Source organism: Corvus moneduloides, chromosome 15 (genome assembly GCF_009650955.1).
Source record: "Corvus moneduloides isolate bCorMon1 chromosome 15, bCorMon1.pri, whole genome shotgun sequence".
Classification (NCBI taxonomy): Eukaryota; Metazoa; Chordata; class Aves; order Passeriformes; family Corvidae; genus Corvus; species Corvus moneduloides.
The window spans coordinates 1,693,020-1,717,743 of record NC_045490.1 but is presented as its reverse complement, the minus strand read 5'-3'; the positions used below and the strand labels follow the sequence as shown (position 1 = coordinate 1,717,743).

Here is a 24,724-nt window from a genome sequence, read left to right as displayed (position 1 = left end):
TCTGCCTGGATCAAATCCTTTCTGCTTATTTTTAGGCTGTGCTCTGCCTCATGGTGCAGGCATGTGGCTGGAGCCTGCAGCTCCATCCAGACCCCCGGAGCTGACACCGTTCCCACCTGCCTGGGAGCCCTGGCCGAGTACCTGGATGGGATTATCCCAGGCAGGCACAGCCTTCCTTCCCTCTTAAGCACATCAGCCGGGAAGGGAAGAAGGAGGAGGAAGGCATGACATCTCTGTGGTTTTTCAGGAGCTGCTCATGCTGGTGGCGAGCTCAGCAGAATGAAAACCTTTCATTTCACAGGCTTTGTCCTCCTTTGCAGCGGCTGGAGCTGCCCTGCCTTGCACAGCACACGCAGGCAGTGGGGCTGCAGGCAAAGTCCGCTTCCGAGCCCTGCCATGTGGGAGGAAGTTTTGTGATTAGGACGCACCTGTGAGCACATTCTTCAGCTGCTATTTTTCTCCCCGTGTTTTCCTTTCCATCGTGAATGGCTGATAACAGCCTGTGGTCACCAGGTCCTTTCTAGACGGGAAAGAAATCCAAAGAACAGAAATAATGGAGGAGATTAAATAGAGGAAATGTAACTTTCCTGTCCAAACCTGCTGCTGGGAGAGGAACCCCCGCCTGCTGTTATTAGGCAGAGCCTGAACTGTCGTGCTTTGCATGGCTGGGAGCTGTGTTTATTTTCTGAGCAAGCCCTGTTTAACTCAAAGCTTGTCTGGAGTGTTCCCAGAGAGCCCCCTGATGGCTTTAGCTTTCATCCCAATATCCTGAACATTAATGTTTGGAGTAGCTGGGAAAAGGCAAAACAGCAAAAGGCTTTGCAGGAGCCCGCAAGTTCAGGGCGAGATGTAGGGTGGAAAGAACCCCTTTCCTTCTGCCGGGATGGCTGCTGGGCAGCCAGATGTTCCTGCTTCCCATGCACCTCCCTCTTCCTGAGGCTTTCACCACATCCTATTTGGAGCCAGAGCCCAGAACCATCACCAGGTATTTCTCCAGCCCCTGGGCTGAGGCTGTGCTCATCACACAAGGAGTGTCACAGGGGATCTAATCCCACCAGCCTCAGGGGGTTGGGTTTTTCCTTAAACGCTCCCAGAAAAGGGCTGGCAGAGCACTCCCGCTTGTGGCAGTGGGTATGAAGAAGGCTGGGCAATGCTGTGCAGGTGGCTCACCCTTGCTCCCTGAGAAAGTTCTGCAACGGGGTTGCACAACTCCTGCTGCAGGAGAAGCCAGTCCTGCCTCCCTCCCTCCCTCCACGGACAGTCCCACACACGGTCCCACACGAGATCCCACTCCCTGCCACGGCTTGCCAGGTTTGTGTTGGCAGGGTGGGAGCACACCCAGCAGGGTGCCAGGGGACAGCCCACCCTGCTGGAACACTCCAGCTTGGCTTCGCCTGAGCACAGCCCTGGGACACAAACACTTGTGCCCGACCAGCCGGCGCCTGTTTGTTTTCCTCATGTAAGGAGAGCCGGGCCAGGGCAGCCAGCCTACTCTCACACCTCCTGGGGAGCCCTGGGGTGGGGACAGCACTGTCACACTGCTCCCGGTGCTCCCTGAGCCACCCAGGTGAGGCGAGCGGAGCCGTAGCCCCAGCCCAGGGCTGGATGGGAGGTGCGGGGTGCCAGCAGAAGGGCAGGAAGGAAACAGCTTGTGCTGAGGGAAGGAGCTGTCAGGAAGGAGGACAAGCCCATCCTGCAAGGAACTCGATGGAGCCAGGCTATCCAGCGTCTGAAAAACCGGACTGGAATGGGAAATATGCCTGAGGGAACACCCGTGGTGTGAGCTGGCAGGGAGGAGTTGGGGCTGGGGATGCTGGTCCTGCCCATGGGATGAAGGTGCTGGGGGAGGAGGGAGCTCTGCCCTGCCGGGATTCCCTCGGCAGCCACTGGAGCATGGTTCCTGGCCTGGATCATCCACAATGTGCTGATGGGAGCAAAGCAGCTGTGATGTGTCTCCATGACTTTGTTGGACGTGGCAATAAGCGTTCCTGCCCAAGGGTGGGGCTGAGAACTCCTGATGGTGGAGCAATGCCAGCCCAAAGGGCCCTTTTCTCCTTCAAAAAGCACCTGGGCAAGGACTGAACCCCTGCTGCCACCCGCAAGGGAGGAAGGACATCTGTGTGCCCAAGGCCAGAGCCAGGTAATGCCCTCGCTGCCCAGCCGTGTGCGGGTCCCTCCTGTGTCCATGTCACTCCCTAAGCCCATATGGCACAGACCAGCCCGGGAAGGAATCTCCTCGGGTGGCTTTACCCCAGCCACCCACCCAGCCAGTTTCATGAGTTCTGCCTCTCCGTGGGCAGGATGGGATGCAGGCAGGGCAGGCAGGGGGACAGGATGGCCTTTGTGGCACCAGCACTGGCTGGGAGCCAGTGGAGCAAGTGCATGTGGGTTCCTGTGCTGCCCTGTCCAGCCTGTATCAGAAAGGATCCCACAAAGGGACCCAGAGAGAAGGGCTGGAAGTGCCAGAGAGCTTGTCCTGGCCCATGGGGAGTTTTGGATCCAGTCACAGATGCTGCCTGTGACCTGCATGAGTCACTGAAAGACTGAGAGTCCTTTTTCGGTGACACTTTTTGCACACTGCGGGTCAGCCTGGAAAAACCCAGGTGCTGCCATCCCCTCGCTGTGGTCAGGACAAGGCTGAGCTCCCAGTGGGAGCTGGCCAGGGATCAGCCTCTCTCTTCTCAATAGCTTGTTTATAAGGATGCAAACACCTCACCAAGCGAAAAAACCAACTTCATGCCGAGTAGCCACTGGTTCCCCATGCCCTAATCTTGACAACTGCTTCCTCGGTTATATTTTCATTTCTGTTTTCTCTGTCCCTTTTCCCGTGCCTGAGCAGCTGGTCAGGGACGGCAGAGCAGAGGGGCAGTGCCGGGACATGCCTCACCTTGGGATAACACGGCGGGAATCCTGTGTGTTTGCGGACGGGCTGTGGGAACACTAGGGCATCCCCGGGGCTGTACATGGAGCCGCACCAAGGCCACGGATACACCGGGGACCTGTCCCCGTTATTCACGGCAGGCGGTGTGTCCTCTGCTCTGCCCGTGTGTGCCCTGCTGTCCATCCGCAGCTGCTGCCGGCACAGCGCACCGGGGCTGCGATGGAGCGGGGGACACAGGGAGGGCGGCAGCCGGGGGCCGGCACAGACCGGGGCATCCATCGGCTGCTCTGGCGGATGGGAGCCCGTCCCGGGTGCCGGTGCCGACGGGGGCGGTGCTCTCGGGGCCAGCCGGTGCCAGCCGGGCCGGCCGCCAGCCCCCCCCGCCCGCCGGGCGTGCGCAGGGACCGCCCCGCTGAGCCTGCGACCGACCGGCTGCGGCTGCCGCGGGCCGGGGCCGGGCCCCCCCGGGCGGGATCAGCCCCTCTCGGGATCATCCCCCCTCTCGGGATCATCCCCTGCTCGGGATCATCCCCTGCTCGGGATCCCGCCGTGCCGGCCCGGCCCGTGCGGTGTCACCGCCCGCAGCAGCGGCAGCGCGGCCGCGGCCGGGCACGGCGACCTGCGCAACCCCGCCCGCTCCGCAGGTGAGAGCCGGGGCCGGGGGTTTCGGGGGGCAGAGGCGAGGTTGGGCTGGCTGAGGAGCGGGGGTGACACCCCTGGGGCGCGGGGGGAGCTGCGGGCCCGGAGCCGGCGGCCCCTGTGCGCGGGTGTCGGGGAGGGCCGGGGCGGTCCCCGCGTTACGGACAGGGATGTTGGGAGCCCCGCGTTATGGACAGGGGTGCCCGGAGCCCTCCTTAGGGACAGGGATGCTCGAAGGCCCCCCGTTACGGACAGGGGTGCTCGGAGCCCCCCCGTTACGGACAAGGATGCTGGTAGCCGCCGAGGCAGCAGTGACAGCTCAGATGCGGGAAACTGCCTGGGAGGGGGGCTGGGAAAACGAAACCTGCTCCTGCGCTGTCTGCCTGCTCCAACGCTGCCCAGAAATGTCGCGTTTTAGTTTTGCACAATTCCCTTGTCCCACTCAGGTCTCAGGCCAGGGGGGTGAGGGGAGGAAGCGAGGTTTCGCCAGCCTGGCAAACGCCCCAGAGCAGCTGTGTGCTCTGGGGATGCTGCTCCAGGGACACCCCCATACTGGCATGCGCTGAGCTGCAGGGCACCCCTCCAGGGCTCGGGGAAAAGTCTCAGATCAGGGTTTTCCACCTGCCTCCACTGAATTGGGGTTCTGCTGTCACCCCCAGGCAGAGGACACTGAGTTTGTCCAACAGTCCTTGATGGGAGCCCTTCTGCCTGGACACCTCGGGAGCACCCAGAGGGGTGCAGAAAAGTCTCCTCCTCCGCATGCCCCATAGCAGCCAATGCCATACCGCAGGCAGGGGAGGCAGCCAGATCCCAGAGGGCAGGGATGACAGCTGGCAGGGTGACGTACCCCTGTCGGGCAGGTGGAGGTCCAATGCCATCCCACTTCGCTTGCTGTGCCAAGCCCAGCTCTCCTCCAGCCCAACAGTGGGCATGTGCCAGGAGGGGACACTGGCCCTGCTCGCAGCTCGCAGCTGCATCAGCCACTTGTTAGCTGGACCCGGTGGGAACAGGGAGAGGGGCTGCAGCCTCCGAAGTGGGCACCTGGCATGTTGCAGTCCGGCTGTGGAGGTTGGCGCTGGCTGGGCAGGCTGGGCAGGGCAAAGCCTGTGCTGCTGCTTGTGCCATCTGGCTTTTATCCTGCCAGGCCACCTCTGCCTTGCCTTTGCTCTTCACCTCCTCCTCCGCAGGCAGGCGGGAGGCCTGGCAGCATTCCTGCCCCCGGCCGGGGTCTGGATCCAGCCCAGCTGTGCCTGCGCTGCTGTGGGCTGTGCCCCACCTCCCCGTCTCTCAAGGCCTTCCTGCCAAGAGCCAAGCACTGTTCGTGATGCTCTGGCAGTTGCTCCATCCTCGCTGGTATCAGTTAGAGCAGAGCATGTTTCCCGAGAGGAAAACGTCAGGAATCAGCTCAAATTTTCCACAGCAGAGAGGAGAGGGGAGCGTGCCGTGCCACGCAGGGCACTGGCATTGCGTACCAGGGGCCGCCAGTGCATCTGGCAGAGGCATCGGCAGCTCTGCCCACTTCTCCCCCCGTCCCAGTGGCTTTTAAAGCAGCTCTCGCTGTCACAGAAACATCTCTTGTTCAAGCACTGCAGAACCAGTCTTTGTACTTTGAACAGGACCCTTGAACGCCAGGCAAGGCGCCAGGCGCCGACAGCCAGGGCAGGGAGGGAACAACAGGCCCCGGCAGCAAGGAGCTGGATTGGAGGTGGCAAACCCTGCTCTGCCCGTGGTGACCGGTCCCTGCACAGTCCCAGAGCTGGGTGGCAGCTGCCAGGCCCCTACTGGCACCTGGGGGCCCTCTTGCCCGCACCCCAGCCCCACACGTGGTCACCGGAGTGTGGGCACGTGTGCGTGGCAAGTCCCTGCCTGCCACACGTGGGTGTCTGCAGCCAGCCTGCTCCTGCCTCGCAGCTCTTTATGGTTTTATGGTTTTGGAGTGTCATCTGTGCCATGCCTGGAAATGTGGTTGGGTTGAGTGTCCTTGGGGATGTCCTGCGGGGTGCCATGGACACAGGGGAGGGAGCACGGGCACTGAGCTGGGTTGGGCACCAGAGCACCAGTCCCAGAGCTGCCTTTGCCACCCCTGCAGTGTCCCGCTGAGATGGCAAGTGCAGAGCCCAACGCTGAGGATGCAGCCGAGGCTGAAGAGGCCGTCTATGAGGTGCTGCCCTGTGACAGGATGGAACTGAGCCAGCGCCTGGCCGTGGAGGAGCTCATCACCACCGAGGCCAGCTACGTCCACAACATCCAGCTCTGCGTGTCCGACATCCGGGCACACCTCCAGAAGAAGCAGGTGACACGGGGTATCCCCCCCTGCCCGGGCACTGGGGACTGGAGGGTGAATCTGTCGAGAGCTGTGAGATGCCCAAATCAGGGCAGGGAGGTCACCAGGTGCTCACCTTCCACCCTCCTGTGCTCCCCCTGACCAGCCAGGGTCTGGGGATGGATGGACATTGGGTCTGACCCAGTACAGCCACCCTGTGACTTTAACCCTGTCCTACTTGGGAGCCCAGAGAGGTCTCAGCATGCCCAAAGCTCCTGAAACAGAACATCACTGCAGCTGCTGGGGTGTCCCACGGGGGATATAGAAGGTCACCAGGAGTGCCTCTAAAACACGTGGTCCATCTCTGATGTATTTGGCTTAGCCTGGGGCATCTTTGTTCCCTTCAGCTGCCTGAGCTTGACCTGGAAGGACTCTTCTCTAACACCAACGACATCCTCCATGTCTCCAGACGGTTTCTGAAGGGTCTTGAGGCCACGGCCGGCTCGGGGCAGGAGCAGCTGCTCTGCATCAGTAAGTGGTGCAGTGCCAATGGCTGCCCCGTGCCCACCCATGTGTGGGGGGTGTGCCAGCCCAGCCCCCTGCCCCGACACCTCCTGCCCCTGCCTCAGCTCTGGGAAGCGCTGGTGCCACCACACCAATATCCACCCACAGGGCAAGGCTGACCTGCCCGGCCTGCAGACAGTGATGGGGACAGCACCAGGCCCAGCTTAGCAGGGTGCCTGAGGGGAAGAGCACTGCCCTGGCAGACTTGGCACTGCTCCGCTGGCTTCACCCTTCCAGCAGGCTGGGGAGAAACCTCCCTCTGAGCCCACGGGGAAGGACCCTCCTCTCCAGCCCCGCTCTCCTTCCCCAGGCACCCTGTTCCAGGAGTTCAAGGAAGAGATGGAGACTGTCTACAAGGTCTACTGTGCCAGCTACGACCACGCCCTGCAGCTGGTGGAGAGCTACCGCAGGGACCCTCGGCTGCAGGAGGAGATCCTGGACACCCTGAATGCCACCGTGTAGGTCCCTGCTGCTGAGCCACCACCTCCCTGGCCCTGTTTCACATCCTGGCTTTGCCCTTCTCCTCTCTGGACAAGCTGGCTGCCTGGATCCGTGTCACCAGGCTGGGTGTCATATCATGGCCACCACCTTTGTGGCATTTCCTGGTGTAATCCCTGGCAGCCTGTCCTGGACTCTTGGGGCCACTTAGTCCATATATTTTATGGTGGACCAAAAATAAGGGACAGGTGGCATCCACAGCTGCTGCCTTCCCAGTGCCCAGACTGAGCAGAGAGACACAGGCTGGCCCCAGGGGACCTGCCAAACCCCTCCTGAGCTATCAGTGGGGTGACAAAAAATGTCAGAGCCCGGAGAAGCAGGAGTAGCACTGGAGGAGCTCCTGGGATTTGCTGCTTAGGGCACAGGCGATGTGATTCCCAAAGGAGAGACTTTGTGATTCCTTCCCTGTGGGTGGAAAGGGAGACACTCTGCCAACACCCTCCCTCCCTGCTGCCCACGGAGCAAGCACTGATCCCGTGTCCCATGGCTGGACAAGCACAGCACTGTTCTGGGAGGCAGGACACCCACCCAGGGCTGGCACTGTCCTCGGGGCTGGCAGGGTCAGTGTCCCCCTGCAGCTGGAGGGGAGCAGGAGTGCACAGTCAGAAATGTCCCATGAGTTCTGGGCTGCTCTCTCCCAGAGAAGCTGTGGAGAGCAGCAGGGCAGGAAGGCAGCCCTGCACACCAACCCTGAGCAATCCCTTCTCCGTCAGGCCTCACACAGGCGCGTCAGACCTCAGCTTCTTCCTGGTGATGCCGGTGCAGAGGGTCACCAAATACCCTCTGCTGCTGGGGAAGATCCTGGAGAACACCCCGAGCAGTGCCAGTGCCCACTCAGCCCTGGAGGCAGCGGCTCGTGCCATGGCCCAGGTCAATGCCAACATCAACGAGTACAAACGGCGCCGGGAAGTGGGTGAGTGGCCAGGGGGGCTTGGTGCAAGTGGGGGGCACAGCACCCAGCCCAACCCCAGGGGTCTCCTGGGCATTAATTCCCACTTAAATCAGTTCAAAGCTCTCCTGCCCTCCACTTAATCCTGCCTGGTGGAGCTGCAGATTCCTGGAACTCTCCTGGAACTGCTCTGGTCCTGTCAATGCCACTCTGGGCAAGACCTGAAGGCTGCAGGAGAAGGGTGGCATGGGGGGGCTGAGGACAAAACCAGTCTGTCCACATTCCTGGGGCTGGGGAATGACAGTCCTGCCCTTGGGATGGGAGAAATCAGGCTCCCCACAGATGGAGTTCGCTCTTCTTTTTGGTTTTCCTAGTCCTTTCCTTCTTTGATGTGTCTTGTGCTTATCCTGCTGATCAGCCCCTGTGCTGCTCACCTTCATTGCCTGCTCAGCCATGAAGTCTCCTCTTCTGATCTCTTTTCCCCGTCTTTTGTGTCCTCCCATCCGGGGCAGCAACCAAATACAACAAGGCCGAGCACCTGACGCTGCGGGACCGCCTGGCGCGCCTCAACACCCACTCCATCGCCAAGAAAACCACGCGCCTCAGCCGGCTCCTCATGCACGAGGCTGGCATCGTGGCCAAGGTGGGCAGCCCTCACCCCCTGCCTGCACCCCGGCACCTGCTGCCCCTCCTTGGGTCATTTCTGGGGCTTTTTGCTGCTCCTGAAGTGCCTCGATAGCATTATTGGGAGCATGGGGCCAGCAGGAGGTGGGGTGGCTGATGCTGCCTCCTGGTCCTCCATCATCCCAAGGACCAGGAGGGATGCAGGGACACGCCTCACTCCCCACCCCAGAGCATTGCAGGGCAGCACTTCGGCCCCCAAAGGACCCACAGGATCCTCAGGCCCCCCAGCAAAAGGAAAGACACCCCAGTGTTCCCCAGCACCACGACCACACCAAGAGCCTTGCTGCCGCCTGCACCCCTGCACCAGTGTTTTGACCCCTTTCCAGATTCACAGAGCCCCTCAGGGTCTCTCCTGCCTGTCCCCACCCTGTGAGCCTCAGGCAGGTGCCTGGCTGCTGTTTCAGCCCCCAGTGATGGGCAGCAGCCCTGCCCACACAGGTGACAAGCTGGCCCTTGCCTTGCAGACAGAGGACAAGGAATATGATGACCTGGAAGAGAAGTTCCAGTGTGTGGCATCCAGTGTGGCCACACTGAAGGAGAACATGGCATCCTACCTGGGCCATTTAGAGGTAAAAACCTTGACCAGGGGTTGGCTTTCCCCATCCAGGCCTCAGGAGCTGTTCCTCCTTGGGATTGTGGAATACTTTCAAGCCCTGTGGAAACCAGTGGCTGTTGGGGATGTTCAGGGATTTGCAGCTCAGCTGAAGTGTGCTGTTGTGTCAGGGAGTTGTACAACATCCAAGGATTGCTCAGGTCCAGGAGAGTTTAAACCAAAGCTGAGGCTTTGACAGCACTGGCTGAGCTGGTGTCATTTGAGAATAATCTGTCCTTAAACTTATCATTATTTCAAGGTCTTAAGTGATTGAAGAGGCCGAGTGTTGTTCAGCCTGGGAATTCTTGCTTTAATAATGTGTATGAGGCAGAAACGTCCCCAGATCAGCCCTGACAACAAATTTCCCTTCTGAAATCACCTGGGTCAGCAGCTGCTACGATTTTCTCATGGAAATCCCTTGGGGCATCTGAGGGAGATGAAAGTCTGAGTGCTGGCAGAACACGCAATCCCCAGACACAGCACTATCAGGAAAGCCTCGGGAGATGGCCGAGGGTCCAGCAGCAATTCCTGGGCTGGGAAGACCTTGCGGGAAAAGATTGACAAGGGCTGCCCACACAGGACCGGGGAGGAGGTAAAGGAGTGCGATGCTCCTCCTTTCCAGGCGTTCCTGCTGCCCACCCCACACCAGAGTGACCTGCAGGTGGACGAGGGCCCTGCCCAGCAGTATCGCCGCCTCTCAGAGCGCCTCCAGAGCGCCGTTTTCCCAGAGTTTGTGAGTGCTCCTTCCCTGCACATCTCCATCAGCTCTCCCACCTCCTGCCGGGGCACAGTGGGGCTGGCAGCCAGGAGCTGGGGGCACCCCAGTGTCCCCACAGCCCCCCAGAGCCCAGCTCATCTGCAGTCCCCAACACATGAAGTGAGGGAGCAGCTCCAGGGAAGAAGGAAGGGCAGGGACAGAGACAGAACCCCAGCACAGCTCCTGAGCCCACCCAGGGCTGGGATGAGCTGCAGTGTCTGCCTGCTGGGTGCATCCGGGAGCTGGGCTGCCCACAGGGAGACGGGAGAGGAGACCAGAACACCCCAAGGCAGGGGCAGAGGGCCCTTAAATGGGCTCTGGGCAGGAGAGACTCAGCTGAGATTGGTCTGAGCCATTAGAGGGTCCTGCCCAGCTCTTTCCATGGAGCACAAGTTTGGAATTGTGGTGGGCCTGAGTGCACCCTCCCAAGGGTTTGGCATCCTATGTGCCCTCAGGGAAAGATGTCCCAGGTGCTGCCCACTCCACACAAGCCCCTCCACAGTGCCCCAGGCCCCTTCCCCCCTGCCCCTGTGCTGGCAGCTGGTCCTGTCTGGGGGGCTCATGTGCAAATTGGGGTTCTCTCACATCTCAGAAGCAGCGCGTGGACAGGCTGGTGTGGCAGCCCCTCTGCAGCCTCTCGGACATGCTGGAGGGGCCCCAGCAGCTGGTCAAGAAGCGCCTGGACAAGCTGCTGGACTATGAGGAGATCCAGGCGCGGAAGAGCGAGATGGGCAGCGTGAGCTACGACGAGGAGGCAGCCATGAACACCTACCTGGCCATCAATGACCTGCTGGTGGCCGAGCTCCCCCAGTTTAACCAGGTGGCTGTGCAGCTCCTGGAGCAGATCCTGCGCTCCTTCAGCTCCCTGCAGCTGGACTTGGCTGCCCAGGTCCTGCACCAGGCAGAAAAGGAGCTGGAGCAGGTGAGTGGGACCCCTCAGGCACATGAGCTGAGCCAGACCTGCCTTCTTCAGGCTTGGGAGATCTCTCAGACATCAGGGCACTGCAGGTTTGCTGTGGCCCAGCTGCCCTTGCAGATACACAGCTCCCTGTGGAGCATTTGTAAGGTTCTCTCCTCCTCCCTGCCCGGAGAAAGCCAAATTTTCTCTTCTGCACTGTCCTGCTTTCCGTTTGTGGACACTACTGGTAATTTATTGAAGTGCTGCTGCCTGAGAGATCAGCGTGAACTCTGAGCTCCTGAGAGCTCTGTGCCAGCAAGGCAAGGAGGAGAAAGGCAGCTCCTGGCCTGGGGAACAGCCTCTCTCAACCCCATCCCCTGGGAGGTGCCTCCCTGGACTCCTCACTGCTCGGGACTCTGAGCCTGATGGGTGTAAATATGGGGAGTGAGGGCTGCCAAAAGCCTTGGGGTGAGCCAACAGCCCTGGCCTGAGCCAGGGGCAGGATGGGAGCAATGTGCTGCTCAAAGCCAGAGAGGAGCAGCTTTGATGCCATGTGCAAAGTGAATTTAGTGGCCAGGTCTGGTCTCTTGCTTTCTCACCCCTCTCTTTCCTCCTGCTTCCCTTCTGGCCCTACCCAGAGCTCTTCCTCTCTCAGGGTCCTCCCTGATCTCTGATCTCAGTCTGTCTCCACAGCTGCCCCATGGCCACATGCCCCTGCCCAGCTTCTGGAAGGTGGTGGAAGACAGCCTGCAGCAGTCGGGTGCTCAGCTCCGTGCCTTCTGCCAGGCCTTTGAGACCGTCACACCGAGCCCTGGGGCACAGGTAGGGGCTGGGCAGGGCATGTCTTGGGCCAGCTGGGTAAAGAGAGAAATTGAACTGCGGCTTCCCAGTGCAGAAAATCCCCTCGGTGGGGAGGCTGGCTCAGAACGTGGCCCAGGGGATGGCCAGAGTATTTCCCCCAAGCCCCTGAGATGAAACAGCTCAGCTCTGCTGGTTCTGGACACTCATCTCCAAACCTGGGGGTCGAGCAGGGAGTGTGAAGGAGTTTCTCCTCTTACCCTGCCCCTGGGATGTGATCCTGCAGGAAGGAGAGCAGGTGCACATGGAGGGCCTCAGTCTCCTGTGTCTCATCAAATGCTCCCATGTCTCTTGCTCCCCACCAGCCTCTGACCCCTGCTGAGGAGAGGAAGGTCCTTTCCCTCGTGAGCAAGCACGGCCCAGACAAGCTTTACCAAGTGACCAGCAACATCAGTGGCAGCAAGGACTTGGACCTGACCTTGCTGAGGGGACAGATCGTGGCTCTGCTGCAGGGCGCAGACACCAAGGGCAACACGAGCAGGTGGCTGGTGGATGCTGGAGGTACTGTGAGCACTGTGGGCAACCTCTCCCTGCCTTGGCACCAGGGCCAGAGTCACCTGAATCCTCTCCTTATCCTGGATGGAACAGCAGGCCATGGTCTCCTTCTGGGCTGTGCTCAGCCCGAGCCCACCTCAGCTTTGCCATCAGCTGTGAGGTTCAGGTGTCCTGACTGATTCCCCAGGGGAGCACTCGTGAAGTGTCATGGCTGGGAAAGGAGAATCCATGCACATGGAAACATGGAATGCCTTTTTTTTGGGAGATTTCTCCTGGATATCCCCTAGTGATGGACTAGTTTGAGCAGGGCTGCTGTGCCATGCCAGGCAACAGCCAAAATGTCATTTCTGTCTCCTCCAGCCAGCCCTATATATGCCAAGCAGCAGGGCCCCATGACCTGTGTGTGTCCGTGTCCTGCAGGTCCCCGAGGGTTTGTTCCTGCTGCAAAACTCCGGCCCTACAGCCCCGTACAAGTCCAGCAGCCTGGGATGCAGCTGCTGACCCTGGACAGTGGCACAGAGAGAAGGAGACATTCCTACGCATCCCCTGAGGCTCCCAGGCCACAGGTGGCCACCTTCACCCCAACGTTCCGGGTGAGAGTGGGGGACATCCCCGGGGCCATTCCCAGCAACCCCACCAGCTCCCTGCTGGTCCTTGTGTGGGTGGGAAGGTGGACCTGCTTTTCCAGGTGTCCCCCTTGCTGGGACCAGGGTGGACGGGGCAAGAGAACTGTCCTTGGGGGGTCCCCAGTCCCTCCACCCATGGCACTGCTGCGCTGCCCTCTTGGAATTGCCTGTCCTGCCATGTTCTTCCCCCCTTGACTCCCAGCTCCAGCAAGGGCTTCCTCCTTCCTTCCCTGCCATCCCCAGGTGGTCGCCGGCTTCTCCTTCGCAGCCAGGAGCCCGCAGGAGGTGACCCTGCAGGCAGGGCAGCCCGTGGTGGTGCTGGAGCCCCATGACAAGAAGGGGAGCACGGAGTGGAGCCTGGTGGAGGTGAACGGCCAGAGGGGCTACGTGCCCTCCAGCTACCTGGTGACCGTCCCCGTGCAGGACCCCGCGGGCTGGAGCTTGCCCGTGTGAGCGTGGCCGGCCCACACCAAGGGCACAGGATGGGAGCAGCCAGCTTGGCACCTGAGGACACCTCACAGGAGATGCTGGAGGGAGGCAGCCCCCGGCTGGGAAGGTGGTGGGAGGCACCCGGGGGACACGGCCCAGGGACATGGGCACGAGGGTGGCACTTGGGAGGCACCTTTTGACGGGAGGCGTGAGGGTGCCAGGTCCCGTGTGTGTGTGTTGGCACAAAGCAAAGCAGCACCAGGGAGTGAGGGCAGGTGGCTGCAGTTATCCAGGGATTTGCTGAAATCTCTGCAAGTGACGAATGCGTCCTGGGGGTGGTGAGGCTGCACTGCCCCTGGTTAGAGCAGGATCGAGCAGCGAAGGTGCAGCGCTGCAGAGGGATCCTCAGCAGGGCATGGGGCACCTGGGCGCTGAGCACTTGGGCACCTGGGCACTGAGCACCTGGGCACTTTGGGTACCTGAGCACCTGGGCACTTGGGCACCTGGGCACTGAGCACCTGGGCACTTTGGGTACCTGAGTACCTGGGCACTTGGGCGCTGGGCAGATGGGTACTGGGCACCTGCGTGCCCTGTCCCTGTGGCCGCGCTGGGCTGCGCCGCGCCTCGCGGTCGCCAGAGGGAGCGCCGCGCCAGCGCCCAGTGCCTGCTCGGCTCGTACTGGGAGCACTGGTGCGGGGAGCGCGGGGGGACAGCCCGGGGGGTGCGCCCCGCTCAGGGGGCAGAGATCCCCACTCCCGGGACTCCCGGGGCCCCTGCGACCCGCACAGATCCCCGGCGGGCTGACACAGGTCCCATGGAGGAGGTTTTTTGGGAGAATCAATCCGTGTCGGTCCTGACTTGAGGCTCGGCTTGAGAATGGAGACAGCACTCCCTCCCTCCTTCCCTCCCACCATTGCCGAGGTATCCCAGCCCCGTGCCTCAGTTTCCCCGTGGCTGCGCTGTTAGGAGGTGCTGATGGGGCTGAGGTGGGGAGCCGTGCCGTGGTGTCAGAGGGGATTTCAGGAGCCCCCCGGCACTGGCGCCGCACGCTGCCCATCCCTCACCCGCCGCGGGCAGTGGAGCACCCGGCTGGCGTCGTCCCGGCTGCCCTGGGCTCCCGGCGCTGCCCGCATCAAAGGTGCCCCGTGCCGGCTGCCGAGCGCTGGCACGCCGGGCCCTTCGCCCTGCCCTGCCCTGCCCGGGGGCTGCAGCACGCCCGGCCACCCACGGGCTCGCCGCGGGCTCCCCGGTGCGGCCGTGGCTGCGGGCTGGGCAGCGGGACAGGGCTGGCGTGTCTGTACCCAGCCTTGAGCAGGTGCCAGGCGGGTGGGGACAGGCCCCAGGCACTGCTCTGTGCGTCCCACGTGGGGCTGGGGGTCTGGTTTGAGGCAGGTGGGGCTCACCCTCCTGTGTACCTGTACCTGTGGGGTGGCTGGGGGCAGCCACCTCTGCCCAGGTGCCCCTGAAAGCCCCGAGGAAATGGTCACCCACACGAAACCTGCGAGGGGACAGCAGTGCCAGAGCTGGGGACGTGTCCTGGGGATGCTCCGAGCCTGGGAAAGGCTGATGGGTTCCTCAGAAAGGGAAAATGGGCAGGCTGAGGGCCGAGGGTCATCGAGCAGGGGCTGTGTGTCTGTGCTTGCCCACAGGACTCACCCCTCCAGCTCCCTGCAGATGGCTCCTCTGGATTTTTCCGTTCCTAGTCAAATCACACCAGGTCGGGTTTCCCTCCCGAGTCACCTTCCTGCCAGCTCAGAGGGGTGCACGAGCAATCAGCCCTGTGCCGGGCAGCCCTGCCCTGCTCCACAGCCCTCAGGTGCCCGAGACCCTTCAGGGGGTTAAAGGTGACAGTGGGACAAGGAGAGCTGAGAGACTGCTGCTGCCTGCAGCCTGATCCTCCCCCTGGAAGGAGATCTGGGGTGGTCAGGACTTGCCTGGAGATCCAGCAGCGGGTGATCCCTGCCAGGAAGAGGGAAATGAGCGCATGGGGCTCCTCCACTCTTCGGATCCGAAGGAGTGAGATGGGATCTGCAGTTCCCCCCCAGTCCTGCTGCCAACCTCAGTGGCCAGGGGACCTTCCCCAGGGGCTCTGTCCCCAGGACATGGCTAGTGCTTGACTGCAGGACATGGGTGCCTGCATCCCTCCCTTCTCCCTTGAATTTGATGTCTTAAGAGGCCTCCTAGACACAGAGACTGGACAGGAGTAAGGGAATACAGGCAGGGATTTATTTGAAAGGCCTTCAAAGGTACCCCTGGGGGCCAGAGGCCACTGCCCAGATGGACCCCAAGGTGGACCCCAGGTCACGAGTTCTTCACACTTTTATAGGTTTGGTTCATTTGCATAGCAGGGTTAGTTCTCCAATTAAAGCTTCAGTTAATGATGTAATTTCCCCAAGCTTGCCCCCCTTTAGAGGCTCTTTAGTTTATACCTTTTGGGCCTAGGACAGTCTGGGTGACCTCGGAGAGCAGACCCAGACAGGCTTTGTTATGTCTGCCCAGCACAGAGAGCAGAAATGAACAGGCTACGAGAAGCTCCAGAGTCACACACTGGGCAGTGCAGTATTTGAAAAACAGAAAAGTTAAAACCTGAGGCATCATTTCCCCCCCTTTAGAGGCTTGACAAGGCCTCTATCTTGTCGAGACTCTATTCCAAACTCACTGCACTGCTGCTGCCCTGAGCCTGGAAATGCCCTCTTGGAGTCACCGGAGGGCACGGGGCTCTTCCAGCCCAAACATGAGGGGGGATAAAGGGCACGAGCGTGCCTTTAAATAGCCTGTCAAGGACAGGCTCTCCCAGGAGGAATGCTCTGGCTGGCCCGGTGGAACATGCCTGTGGCTGGGGGCACGGGGGGACAGCTGGGCAGGGCCGGCTGCTTGCCACGAGGGCAGGTCAAGGTTAGGCATGGCCCTGGCCCAGTGCCACCGTGCCACGGCTTGGCACCGGGGAAGCAGAGCTGTGCAAACAGGGAAATGAATGCCAGGCCAGGGTTTTGCCGTGCCCGGGGCTGATCTGGAGGTGGCAGCGGAGCCAGGCAGGCGTTGCTGCCTGCGACCTGCCCGCCAGCCCGCACGGAATTTGGCACCGGTACAGCCTGGCTGCCGGAGCAGCCTCCGGGGCAGCTCCGGTTGTCCCGGAGCGGCTGCTGCACTCCTGTCCGGGCTGATTCATATCCTGGACGTGCAGGCATTTGGATATTGTCCACCCGCGGGGTGTGACAGCGCACGGCTGTGTCCCCAGGGCGCGGGGTGCCAGCCCGGCCACGTGCCGGGAGCAGGACGGGGCAGCTCTTCGTGGCTGCTGCTCCCTGGGGACACGGCGGGGCCACGAAGCACATCCCAGGTGGAGACCCCGGGATGGCAGGAGGCTGGCTGAGTGCCCAGGTGTCCGTGTGCCCGTTGGCTCTGCTGGGACACCCCGGCGAAAGAGAGGTGTGAGAAAAAGCAGCTGCCAGGCGAGCCCCAAGCCCAGGCTCCCAATCCCGGGCCTGTCCCCTCACCACGGGGTGCGGAAGGGGAGAGGGCAGGAAAGGGGAGGAGTGGGGAGCCAGGAGGAGCAGAGTGGCTGCCCTGGGCTGAAGGGCACGGCCAGCCCGAGTGGCTTTGGGCACGGAGCTCGAGTTCCCCCCCCGCCAGGCTGAGCTGGCTCCGAGCAGAGCTGCACTGTTCCAGCCACCTGCCCGTGTGCAGGAGCAAGCGGCCCCCGAGCCCCCGGGCACCCTCTCTGGCCCCTCGTGTGCCAGCCGGGACCAGCGTGGCCCGAGGAAGGGCTGAGCAAACCTGGGGCTGCGGAGCAGGAGGCGAGGTGTGAGCAGCAGCGCTCGCTCCAGGCTGGTGCAGCTGGCACCTGAATTGTCTAATAAAGTGTGAAATTGCTTTCATGCTCTGCTACCTTTGCTGTGCTGGACCGTCATTACGGCCCCCCCTCGCCGCCCGCACCGGCTGCCGCCGTGTCCCGCTGTCAGACGAGCCCCGGGCCGCAGCCGTGCCTGGCACAGCCCCGCAGGACCCCTGTGCCGGGGGCTGCGGCTGGTGCCCAGCGTCCCCTCCGGCCCTCTCAGCCCCTCCGCTGTGCCCACGCCGTGTGACAGCACAAACCGCTGCGGGGGCATCACCGGGATGGGGTAGGGTCTCTGCCGTGGGGCTGCGGGTGGGTCTCTGCCGTGGGGCTGGGGCTGCCGTCCCGCTTCCTCATCCCACGGGATGCCTTGGGGGTGCAGGGATCAGCTCAGGTCCGAGCCCTGCCCTGCGGCTGTGCCGCTGCCAAAGCCCTGCCCTTGCCCATCAGATAGGGCTCCATCCGGCCGTGCCCGGAGCCGCCTCGGAGCCTGCCGAGGCAGCAAAGAGCTCCCACCTTGGCAGGGACAGAGGGACAGCCCGGCCCCCCCTCGCCGGTGGGTGACGAATTGCTCCTGAAGCACCTGGCTGTGCACAGAAACTGTTCTCCACCTCTAATAACAATAATCAATCATCCTGCTCTGGGCAGGGGATGTGCAAGGTTTTCCAGGGCTGGGGAGCTGGCGGGGCTGGCGGGGCTGGTGGGGGGATTGTGGTCGGGGGGCTCCCCTGAGGGGACACAGAAGTCTCTGCTCGGCTGGTGGCTTCCCTCCTGCACTGCCCACCAGGAGGGCAATCCATGACAGGTACACCCTGCCAGGGGAAGCGCCAGCTCCTCGGGGCTGTGCAAATCGTGATTTTGGACGGAAAAGCAGCTGGGAGCCCAGGTCTGGCATCGGGCACAGGGTGCTCCCTGCTCCAGAGGGTCCCACAGGTCCTTGTGCCAAAGGAGCTGCTGAGTGAGGCCCAGGAAAAGGGATTTCTGCAGTGCTCGATACTTTGCCCCGGGGAATTGGTGCCACGTTTTTCCAGCTACTGATAAAGTTAAATCCTTGATCTGGTTAAAGATTTAGCCCACAAGGCAAGCCTGGCTAGGACAGCAATGCTGTTAGTGCCACCGGCTTGGTGACACTTCAGTTTTTTCCTAATATCTAATCCAACGCTACCCTCTGCCAGTTTGAAACCATTCCCCCTCGTCCTGTCACTACTGGAGAAAACCAGTCCCTGGGAGCAGCCAGGCGAGTGCACCCTAACCCAGCAGCATTCCCGAGCCCTCCTTCATTGGCATTCCTCCTCTCCCAGCCTGCACAGCCTGTTCCCAACGCCCCAAGTGTTAATTGAATTACTTCCCCCAGAACTGCCAATGCTTTAGGGACTGGAGCATCTGCACACACCACGGGCAGCCTGCTCCGTGCCTGCTCCGTGCCTGCTCCGTGCCTGCTCCGTGCCTTCCCGTGGGATGCGCCAGCTGCGGGCAAGGAAAACAAAGCGAGCAATGACAAGGCCAGGGTGGTGTGGAGGTGCAAACGCCCCCGTTGCAAAGATTCAGGAATGAAGGGGATGGAGTCCAGTCAGGAGCCCCAAGGGCGGTGGGAAGCCCTTGGTAAGGTCTGCAAGCATCCAGAGGGGCTGGAGAACATCCTCCGCTCCTCTCAAGCCCTCGCTGGGTCGGGCACTCCACGCAGCCCATCAAGGCATCGGGGCTGTTCCTGCATCTCTGCCCGAAGGAGGGGATTTGTGGGTCTAAAATCTGCCTCTCTTAGGCTGCTCCCGACGGGAGCTACAAGCTGCAGACACGAACCCTTTTGTGAGCCCGACCGCATCCCGGCTGGGATTTACCTAAAACAGCCCCAGGGAGGAACGGCTGGGCGGGGATGTGGGGGGAGAGGGAGGGAGGCTGCCTGGTGTTTGTTTTTACTAATGAAGCCCCATAATCAAATCATTTCAATTTTAATTGTAAAGCCAGCAGGCAGATTTCTGTCTCCAGATGGGACGTGATAGGAATAGTTGAAGGCTGGGCACGTTCTGCCACTCACCTTAGTGCTGGGAACACTGCAGATGGGAGCAGCACTGGGGAGAGCTTGGGAAGAGCCTGGTCCCCCAGGGATGAGGATTTGAGCTGGGATCAGACCCAAAGCCTCTCTGGCTTTGTTGACCCAGGGATTCTAACCCCTGGCAAGATGTGTTGCACCATTCCCAGGTCTGAGCAGGGGAGGCAGGAGCTGCTTTCCCTGCTTTCATCTCCCAGCTCTGCCAGGATACATGAAATCTATTTGTGGCTTCCACTTACCATCTAATTTTTTGGGTGTTTGGACTTTGGGAAAAGAGGAAAATAAAGAAACTGGGTCATTTTCTATTTATTTGGAAGAGCTGAGATGTTAACCCTCCAGCTGCACAGAGCTCTGCTCATGTCTCTGTGGGACTGGCAAACCTGGAACAAGTGATGGGGGGGAGGAGAAACCTCCTCCTCCACAAAGAAAATGCACCTTTTGCCCAGCTTCTTGTTCAGGCTGGGGGGAACTGGGTGCAGTGGGGTTGGGGTTGCCCTCCCAATCTAAACCAGTTACCTCAAACAAAACACATCAGTTCGTTTCTTGTGATGGAGAAATAAAGCTGCGTTGCTCTGGGGCTGATTAAATCCCCCAGGCTGGGAGCATTCCCAGCTGCCTACCAGGCCTCAGCAGTCACCCAGGGGCATGGGGTGGGCATAGAGGGATGTCAGGGAAGGGGAATGTCTCCTCTCCTCCCCCCCAGAGAGGTTTGTTTCTCCCAAAGAGGATGAGACCAGAAGCACAGCGTGATCCGGGCAGGTCATGCCAAGTATGGAATACCTTGTGCTCCTCTCAGTGCCTTCCCCACAGCCATAACGGGGCAGAGCCCAGCTCTTATCAGGGCCGGCTGCTGCTGCTGCTTTCACCTCCTCGAGCTGCTGCCCTCCCCATGCCCACAGTCCCGCTCCCAGAGCTGACAGCATTTCTGGAATCCCCTGGAAGGGATCCAGGTGGGCAATGCCAGGCGCAGAGCAGCCACCAGCATCGCTCTGGCCGGGCCTCTTCGCTCTTATCAGCTGTCCCTTTTCGTGCCTGAGTCATCAGGGACAAGAGCATCAAATCACAAACAAAGCCATTACCTCGCTAAGCAAATACAGACGAAAACCTCACTTTATTTTTTGAAATTGGAGCCCTGGCTCCTGAGGGCTTGAAGTGGCACCTCCCCTCTGCCAGCTTCCCTTGGCCAGGTCTGCTGCAGCCCCACAGACACCCCGGGTGAGGAGAGGAGGGAGACAGGGCCACTGTCCTGGCAGTCCATGGATTTCCCAGGATGGGGGAGCTCCGTGCTCGGTGCACCCTCACGCTGGTGGCTCCAGCTACACGAACTGGGCACATCCAGCGGGAGTGACAACCCCTCTGCTCTTCCTGTGACACCCATCCCTGCTGCCAGCACAGCCTCCTTTTCCCCAGGGCTCATCCCTGGCACTTCGTGCTTCCCACGTGTCTGCGGCTCGCGCCTCCCCATCCCAGCGCTGATCCAGGATTTTGTTCTTCTCCTTTTTTTTTTTTTCCCCACCGTGTCCAAATGGGAATTAAATTGAGGCCACTAAACTCATTTGCTCTCGCAGCCGTGCTGGGGCTGCAGGCAGCGCTTCAGCCCCGGCTCCCCGGAGCGGCTGCCGGGCTCGGGCTGGGAACCGCGGTGTGCTGGCTCCTGCTGCCGTGCCCGGCGTGCCCCTGCCTGCCCCCGGTGCCTTGCCAGCTGCCCCACGGCGAGGCAGGGCTGTGGTTAAGCCCGACCAGACCAAAACATGTGCCCGAGCAATTTCTGCCTCATGTGAGCCGTGCTTGGGGCAGCACTCAGCTCCTGCTCGGGCTGCTGTGGCTGTGCCTGGCCCGCAGCCCCATCCCTGAGAGTTCTCCCGGTGTCCCGGGGGATTGTCCCACTGCAGCCCTGTGGGGAGGTGCTGGAGACAGGCTGGGCAGCCGCCCCCACAGCCTGGCTCGGCCTCAGGAGCTCAGGCAGCACCACGAGGAAATGGGGATGAGCCGGAGCCAAGGAGGTGGCTGTGAGACATGAGGTATGAGGCAGGGGGTGCCAGGGGAGAGCACCCAGCACCCACTGAACCAGGCAGTGCCACCCCACCAGGGCTTATTTTTATCAGGCAGGAGCAGGAGGAGGAGGAGGGATGCTGGTGATGGGTGAATTGTTCCCCTACCACCCAGGAAAAAGTCCCTGGAAGTGCCTGCAGACAGCAAAGGAGGGCAGACCTGAGTGTGCTGGGAGGGAACAGCTGCTGGGAATTTAAATGACCTCCCGTGAATGCTGGTTTTGTTTTGTCCCAGCCATGGCTGCCGGGGCCAGGCAGCATTCAAACCCTGCTGCTCACGGGGCTCTGTGCACGGAGCTCCTTTGGAAAAACCAGGGAGAAACCTGAGCTGGAGAGGAGCCCCGGTGCAGCACCCTGACCCTGCTCTGCAGAGAAACCAGCAGAGATGGCCAGAGCAGCCAGAGCCACGGCAGCAGGGATGTGCAGGAGCTGGGATGGGGGCCTCTGGTCAAGCTTTGTTCCCGTCTGCCAGAGGGAAAAGCGATGGAAAGAGAAGAGATGGTCAGGAAGTGAGTGAGGTGTGCTTCCTGCATCCTTCCTGCATCCTTCCTGCACAATTCCAGCACAGTTCCTGCACACTTCCCTCTCCCGCTGCCTGATGGGACACGGCCCTGGGGCTGGGCAGTGGAGGCAGATTTTCCAGGGACAGCCTCGGGATGAAGCTCTCGGCTCGCCCTCGAGCCGGGGACATGGAATGCTGCCCCGTGACTCTCCACGGCTCCCTGGGGAAATGGAGATGCTGCCAGGCACTGTGGTTTACAGCCTCAGCCCCGGTGCACGCTGCCAGATCCATGCCCTGAAAATCTAGTTTTGTAGGAATAAACAGGATTTCTTATTCCTGTTGCTAATGTGATAACAGCACATCGCAACACAGATGTTTTAATAACACATAGTCCTTTTAATGAAGGGACTTAAGCTAATTTACATCCCAACATTCGTATATGTCCTGTTTGCTCATTTATTCGTGCAGCAAACGAAATTAAAGTTACTAAACATTTAGAAGATTACAAATACACTGGAGAAGTGCACCTGTGTATTAAAATAAGGAGCAGGAGCTGCTTTCCTGGCACAGAGGCTGCCCAAGGCATGCGCTGCTGGCTGCTTCCTCCCTTCCTGTGCAGCCACACGGGCTGGAGGGGAAGGCAGCCGGGCACTGCCAGACCCCATTCCCAGGGATGCTGACAGTTGTGACAACCACTGCACTTTTATTTTTATCATCCCGCCAACGCCGCTCTTTAGATCAGCTTTTATTAAAAATAAATAATGCTTTTAAAGCTGGTGCTGGGGCACCAAACTGTGACAAAGGCCAGGGAGGTGGTGCTGAGGATGATTAATGTGATTTTTCCAGCGAAATACTGTAGCAGTTCTGCCGTGCTGAGGGCTCTGCCAATGGGTGTGGGGAGGACGAAGGTGCTGGGTGCCGTTCTCAGCCTGGCACCTGGAGCAGGGGCACAGCCCATGCTGGAGACACGTCTGGCTGTGGCCTCACCCTGTCTCAGGCCAGGTTTGGTGGGCACATGTCAGGCAAAGGCCGAAGGGATGCTGAGGCACAGAGCCCTCCCAGCCCCTTCGATGTATCCATCCGTCCTTTTTCCATCATCCCCCACCCCTTTCTCCAGCAGGCCTGGCCATCTGAGCCCAGCGGGGTGGTGAACGCTGCTCATCCTCAGGGCACTGAAAAGGGCCATACAACGTTCCCTGTCACCCAGCCCACACCCCGGGGCTCCAGGGATGTCACACATCCATCGAGTCACCATCCTGGGCAGGCCCATGCCAGGCACATCTGCATCACATGTGGAGGCTCCTCCCATATCACACCCTCCAGAGGAAGGTGAGGAAACCTCCAGCACCTCGGGGAAACCCCCAAAGGCTGTGCAAGGCTGGGCTTGCTCCCCCTGGGCAGACTCATCCCGCCCAGGCTTCCCAGGAAGGGGCACCCATCCTCCCGTGTGAAGGTACAGCTGCCTCCGCTCATGGCCATGTGCATGAGGCTGCAGCTCCTGCCCTGCTGGGACAGCCCCAGCTGTAAAACCCCTGCCACGATGGAGGCTTGTGGCTGAAGGGCTGCATCCCCTGCTCAGAGCTTGTCCAAGACGTGCCCAATGCCTGAGCTTTTCCCACGTCCCGCTCACGGCAACCAGTGGGAAAAGTAATGAGCAAAATCTTAGGCAAACAATTTGGGAATCCAAAATTCTCTCTCTCTGAGCGCAGTTTGGCTCAACAGCTTGGTGGGGCATGGCAGGCACTCGGTGTACAGATGGGGAGGCAGAGTGGCTGTCCCGCGGAGCTCCCGGCTGTGTGCTCCATCAGGGAAAGCGCTGCTGCTCACTGCTGCACTCCCCTTATCCCGGTCCCTCCCCTGCCTTTCCAGGCCAGAGCATTTCTCAGACTGTGCTTTATCCCATCCCTGCTGCTCCTTTTCCAGCGCCACCAGCACCGCTAACAACAACTAAAATCCTAAATCCTGCCAGCCTGGTCCCACCGCTCCGAGGCTGAGCCTGCGCCCCGAACACCACGGAACGCGTGGGCAATGAGTGGCACAGCACTCCCTCCTCCCCCAGTTGTGCAACTGGGGCTGTTGGGATGCCATCTCCAGCCCCCCTGGCTCGCCGCTCCTGGGAAACTCGTGCCCGTCCCTGCGGCAGGCGGAGGAGCGAGGCGGCTGTGTTCCTTACCTCTCGCCGGAGCCGGGAGTGCGGGGAGAGCTGGAAATAGCCCTGGCTGACACAGATACCTGTGCGGAACAGCAGGGGCCTGCACTCGCCGTGGTAATTGCAGACTGCACGGCGATGAGTCAGCCGGAGCCCCGCTCGGGCAGCACGAGGCTGCCCTGCCTCCCGCACCGTGCGGGCAGCGCCCGCCCAGCCAAACCCGGGCCCCGTTGCCGGGGAAATTGATGCTCCCCCCGTCCTCGGGAAGGGGGGCCCAAAGCACAGGAGCAGGGAGAGGATGGGAATGAGAGCATCTTGCAGCTTTTTAAGCTCTCGAGATGCTTTCAAGTGCCAGGAAGGCTGTGCGAGCTGTGATTTGCTGCATTATTTCTGTTGCTATCCCTGCACGGGGAGCTCCTGTGTGCAGAAGAGCTGCTTGCAGCAAGTCAGCATCCAAGCATTGCCTGTTCTGGGGGGGGGGGGCTGAGCCCCACAGCTGCCATCACCCACAAGGGACCGGGGGCCACCCTGGGACCAGCCCTCAGCACTCCCCAGGGTCTCTGGGATGGGCCCCCTTTATCTTAGCCATGGGCAACTGAAGCAGCTGGAGACCGAAGCGGTGTCGGCTCAGCCCGAGCTCCTCGGCAAGAAAGCCCCACCAGCAGAGCTCTCCATCCTCCTCCTCATCCTCCTCCTGGGGCTCAGGGGCTGCCTCGCTGCCGGCGATTGCACTGTCAGGACATTAATAAATAATTAGCCAGCAAACTTCCACCAGGGAGCTTCGTTTCTTCTCCTCCAGTGGTGCTGCCTGTTCAGAGAGGGGAAACCAGGGGAGAGCAGCTATTCCCAGGAAGAGGGGCTGGAGGGGGTGGCATTTCCCCAACCAGGCTGGCGGGTCCCCAAGCTCCTCCACAGCTGACTTCACATTCCAAAGGGATTCGGGGCCAGGAGGAGGAATAGGTAAAATCAATGAGAACCTATTTGGCGGGATAAAAGAATGTGGTTTTATTTATAGCGCTGGCTGGAGCTGAAGTGTCTCCTGCCCAGGGAGACAGTGCTGAGGC

General features: G+C 60.9%; 1 protein-coding gene across 2 annotated transcripts; it reads left to right on the top strand.

Annotated features, from left to right (window-relative positions):
• The first annotated feature begins 1,878 nt into the window (after window positions 1–1,878).
• ARHGEF37 (Rho guanine nucleotide exchange factor 37) lies at window positions 1,879–14,874 on the top strand. Of its 2 annotated transcripts, none has more exons than XM_032125077.1 (13): window positions 1,879–2,140; window positions 5,610–5,813; window positions 6,191–6,314; window positions 6,658–6,805; window positions 7,559–7,758; window positions 8,247–8,377; window positions 8,883–8,987; window positions 9,633–9,743; window positions 10,360–10,689; window positions 11,359–11,487; window positions 11,829–12,024; window positions 12,439–12,611; window positions 12,888–14,874. In XM_032125077.1, exons 1-13 carry the CDS (start codon window positions 2,018–2,020, stop codon window positions 13,095–13,097), a joined length of 2,184 nt encoding a protein of 727 aa, XP_031980968.1. In that variant the 5' UTR covers window positions 1,879–2,017; the 3' UTR covers window positions 13,098–14,874. The 2 variants fall into 2 exon arrangements, with proteins under 2 accessions (XP_031980968.1, XP_031980969.1); XM_032125078.1 differs by lacking the exon at window positions 1,879–2,140 and adding an exon at window positions 3,303–3,525.
• Window positions 14,875–24,724: the final 9,850 nt, after the last annotated feature.

What these genes read in the sequence shown, in the direction of transcription:
- ARHGEF37 (XM_032125077.1), top strand. Translation starts at nt 2,018, where the DNA reads ATGGTGGAGCAATGCCAGCCCAAAGGGCCCTTTTCTCCTTCAAAAAGC. An exon ending in GACACCCTGAATGCCACCGT is followed by an intron (nt 6,806 to 7,558) that starts GTAGGTCCCTGC and finishes CTTCTCCGTCAG; the next exon opens with GCCTCACACAGGCGCGTCAG. An exon ending in GTGGCTGGTGGATGCTGGAG is followed by an intron (nt 12,025 to 12,438) that starts GTACTGTGAGCA and finishes CGTGTCCTGCAG; the next exon opens with GTCCCCGAGGGTTTGTTCCT.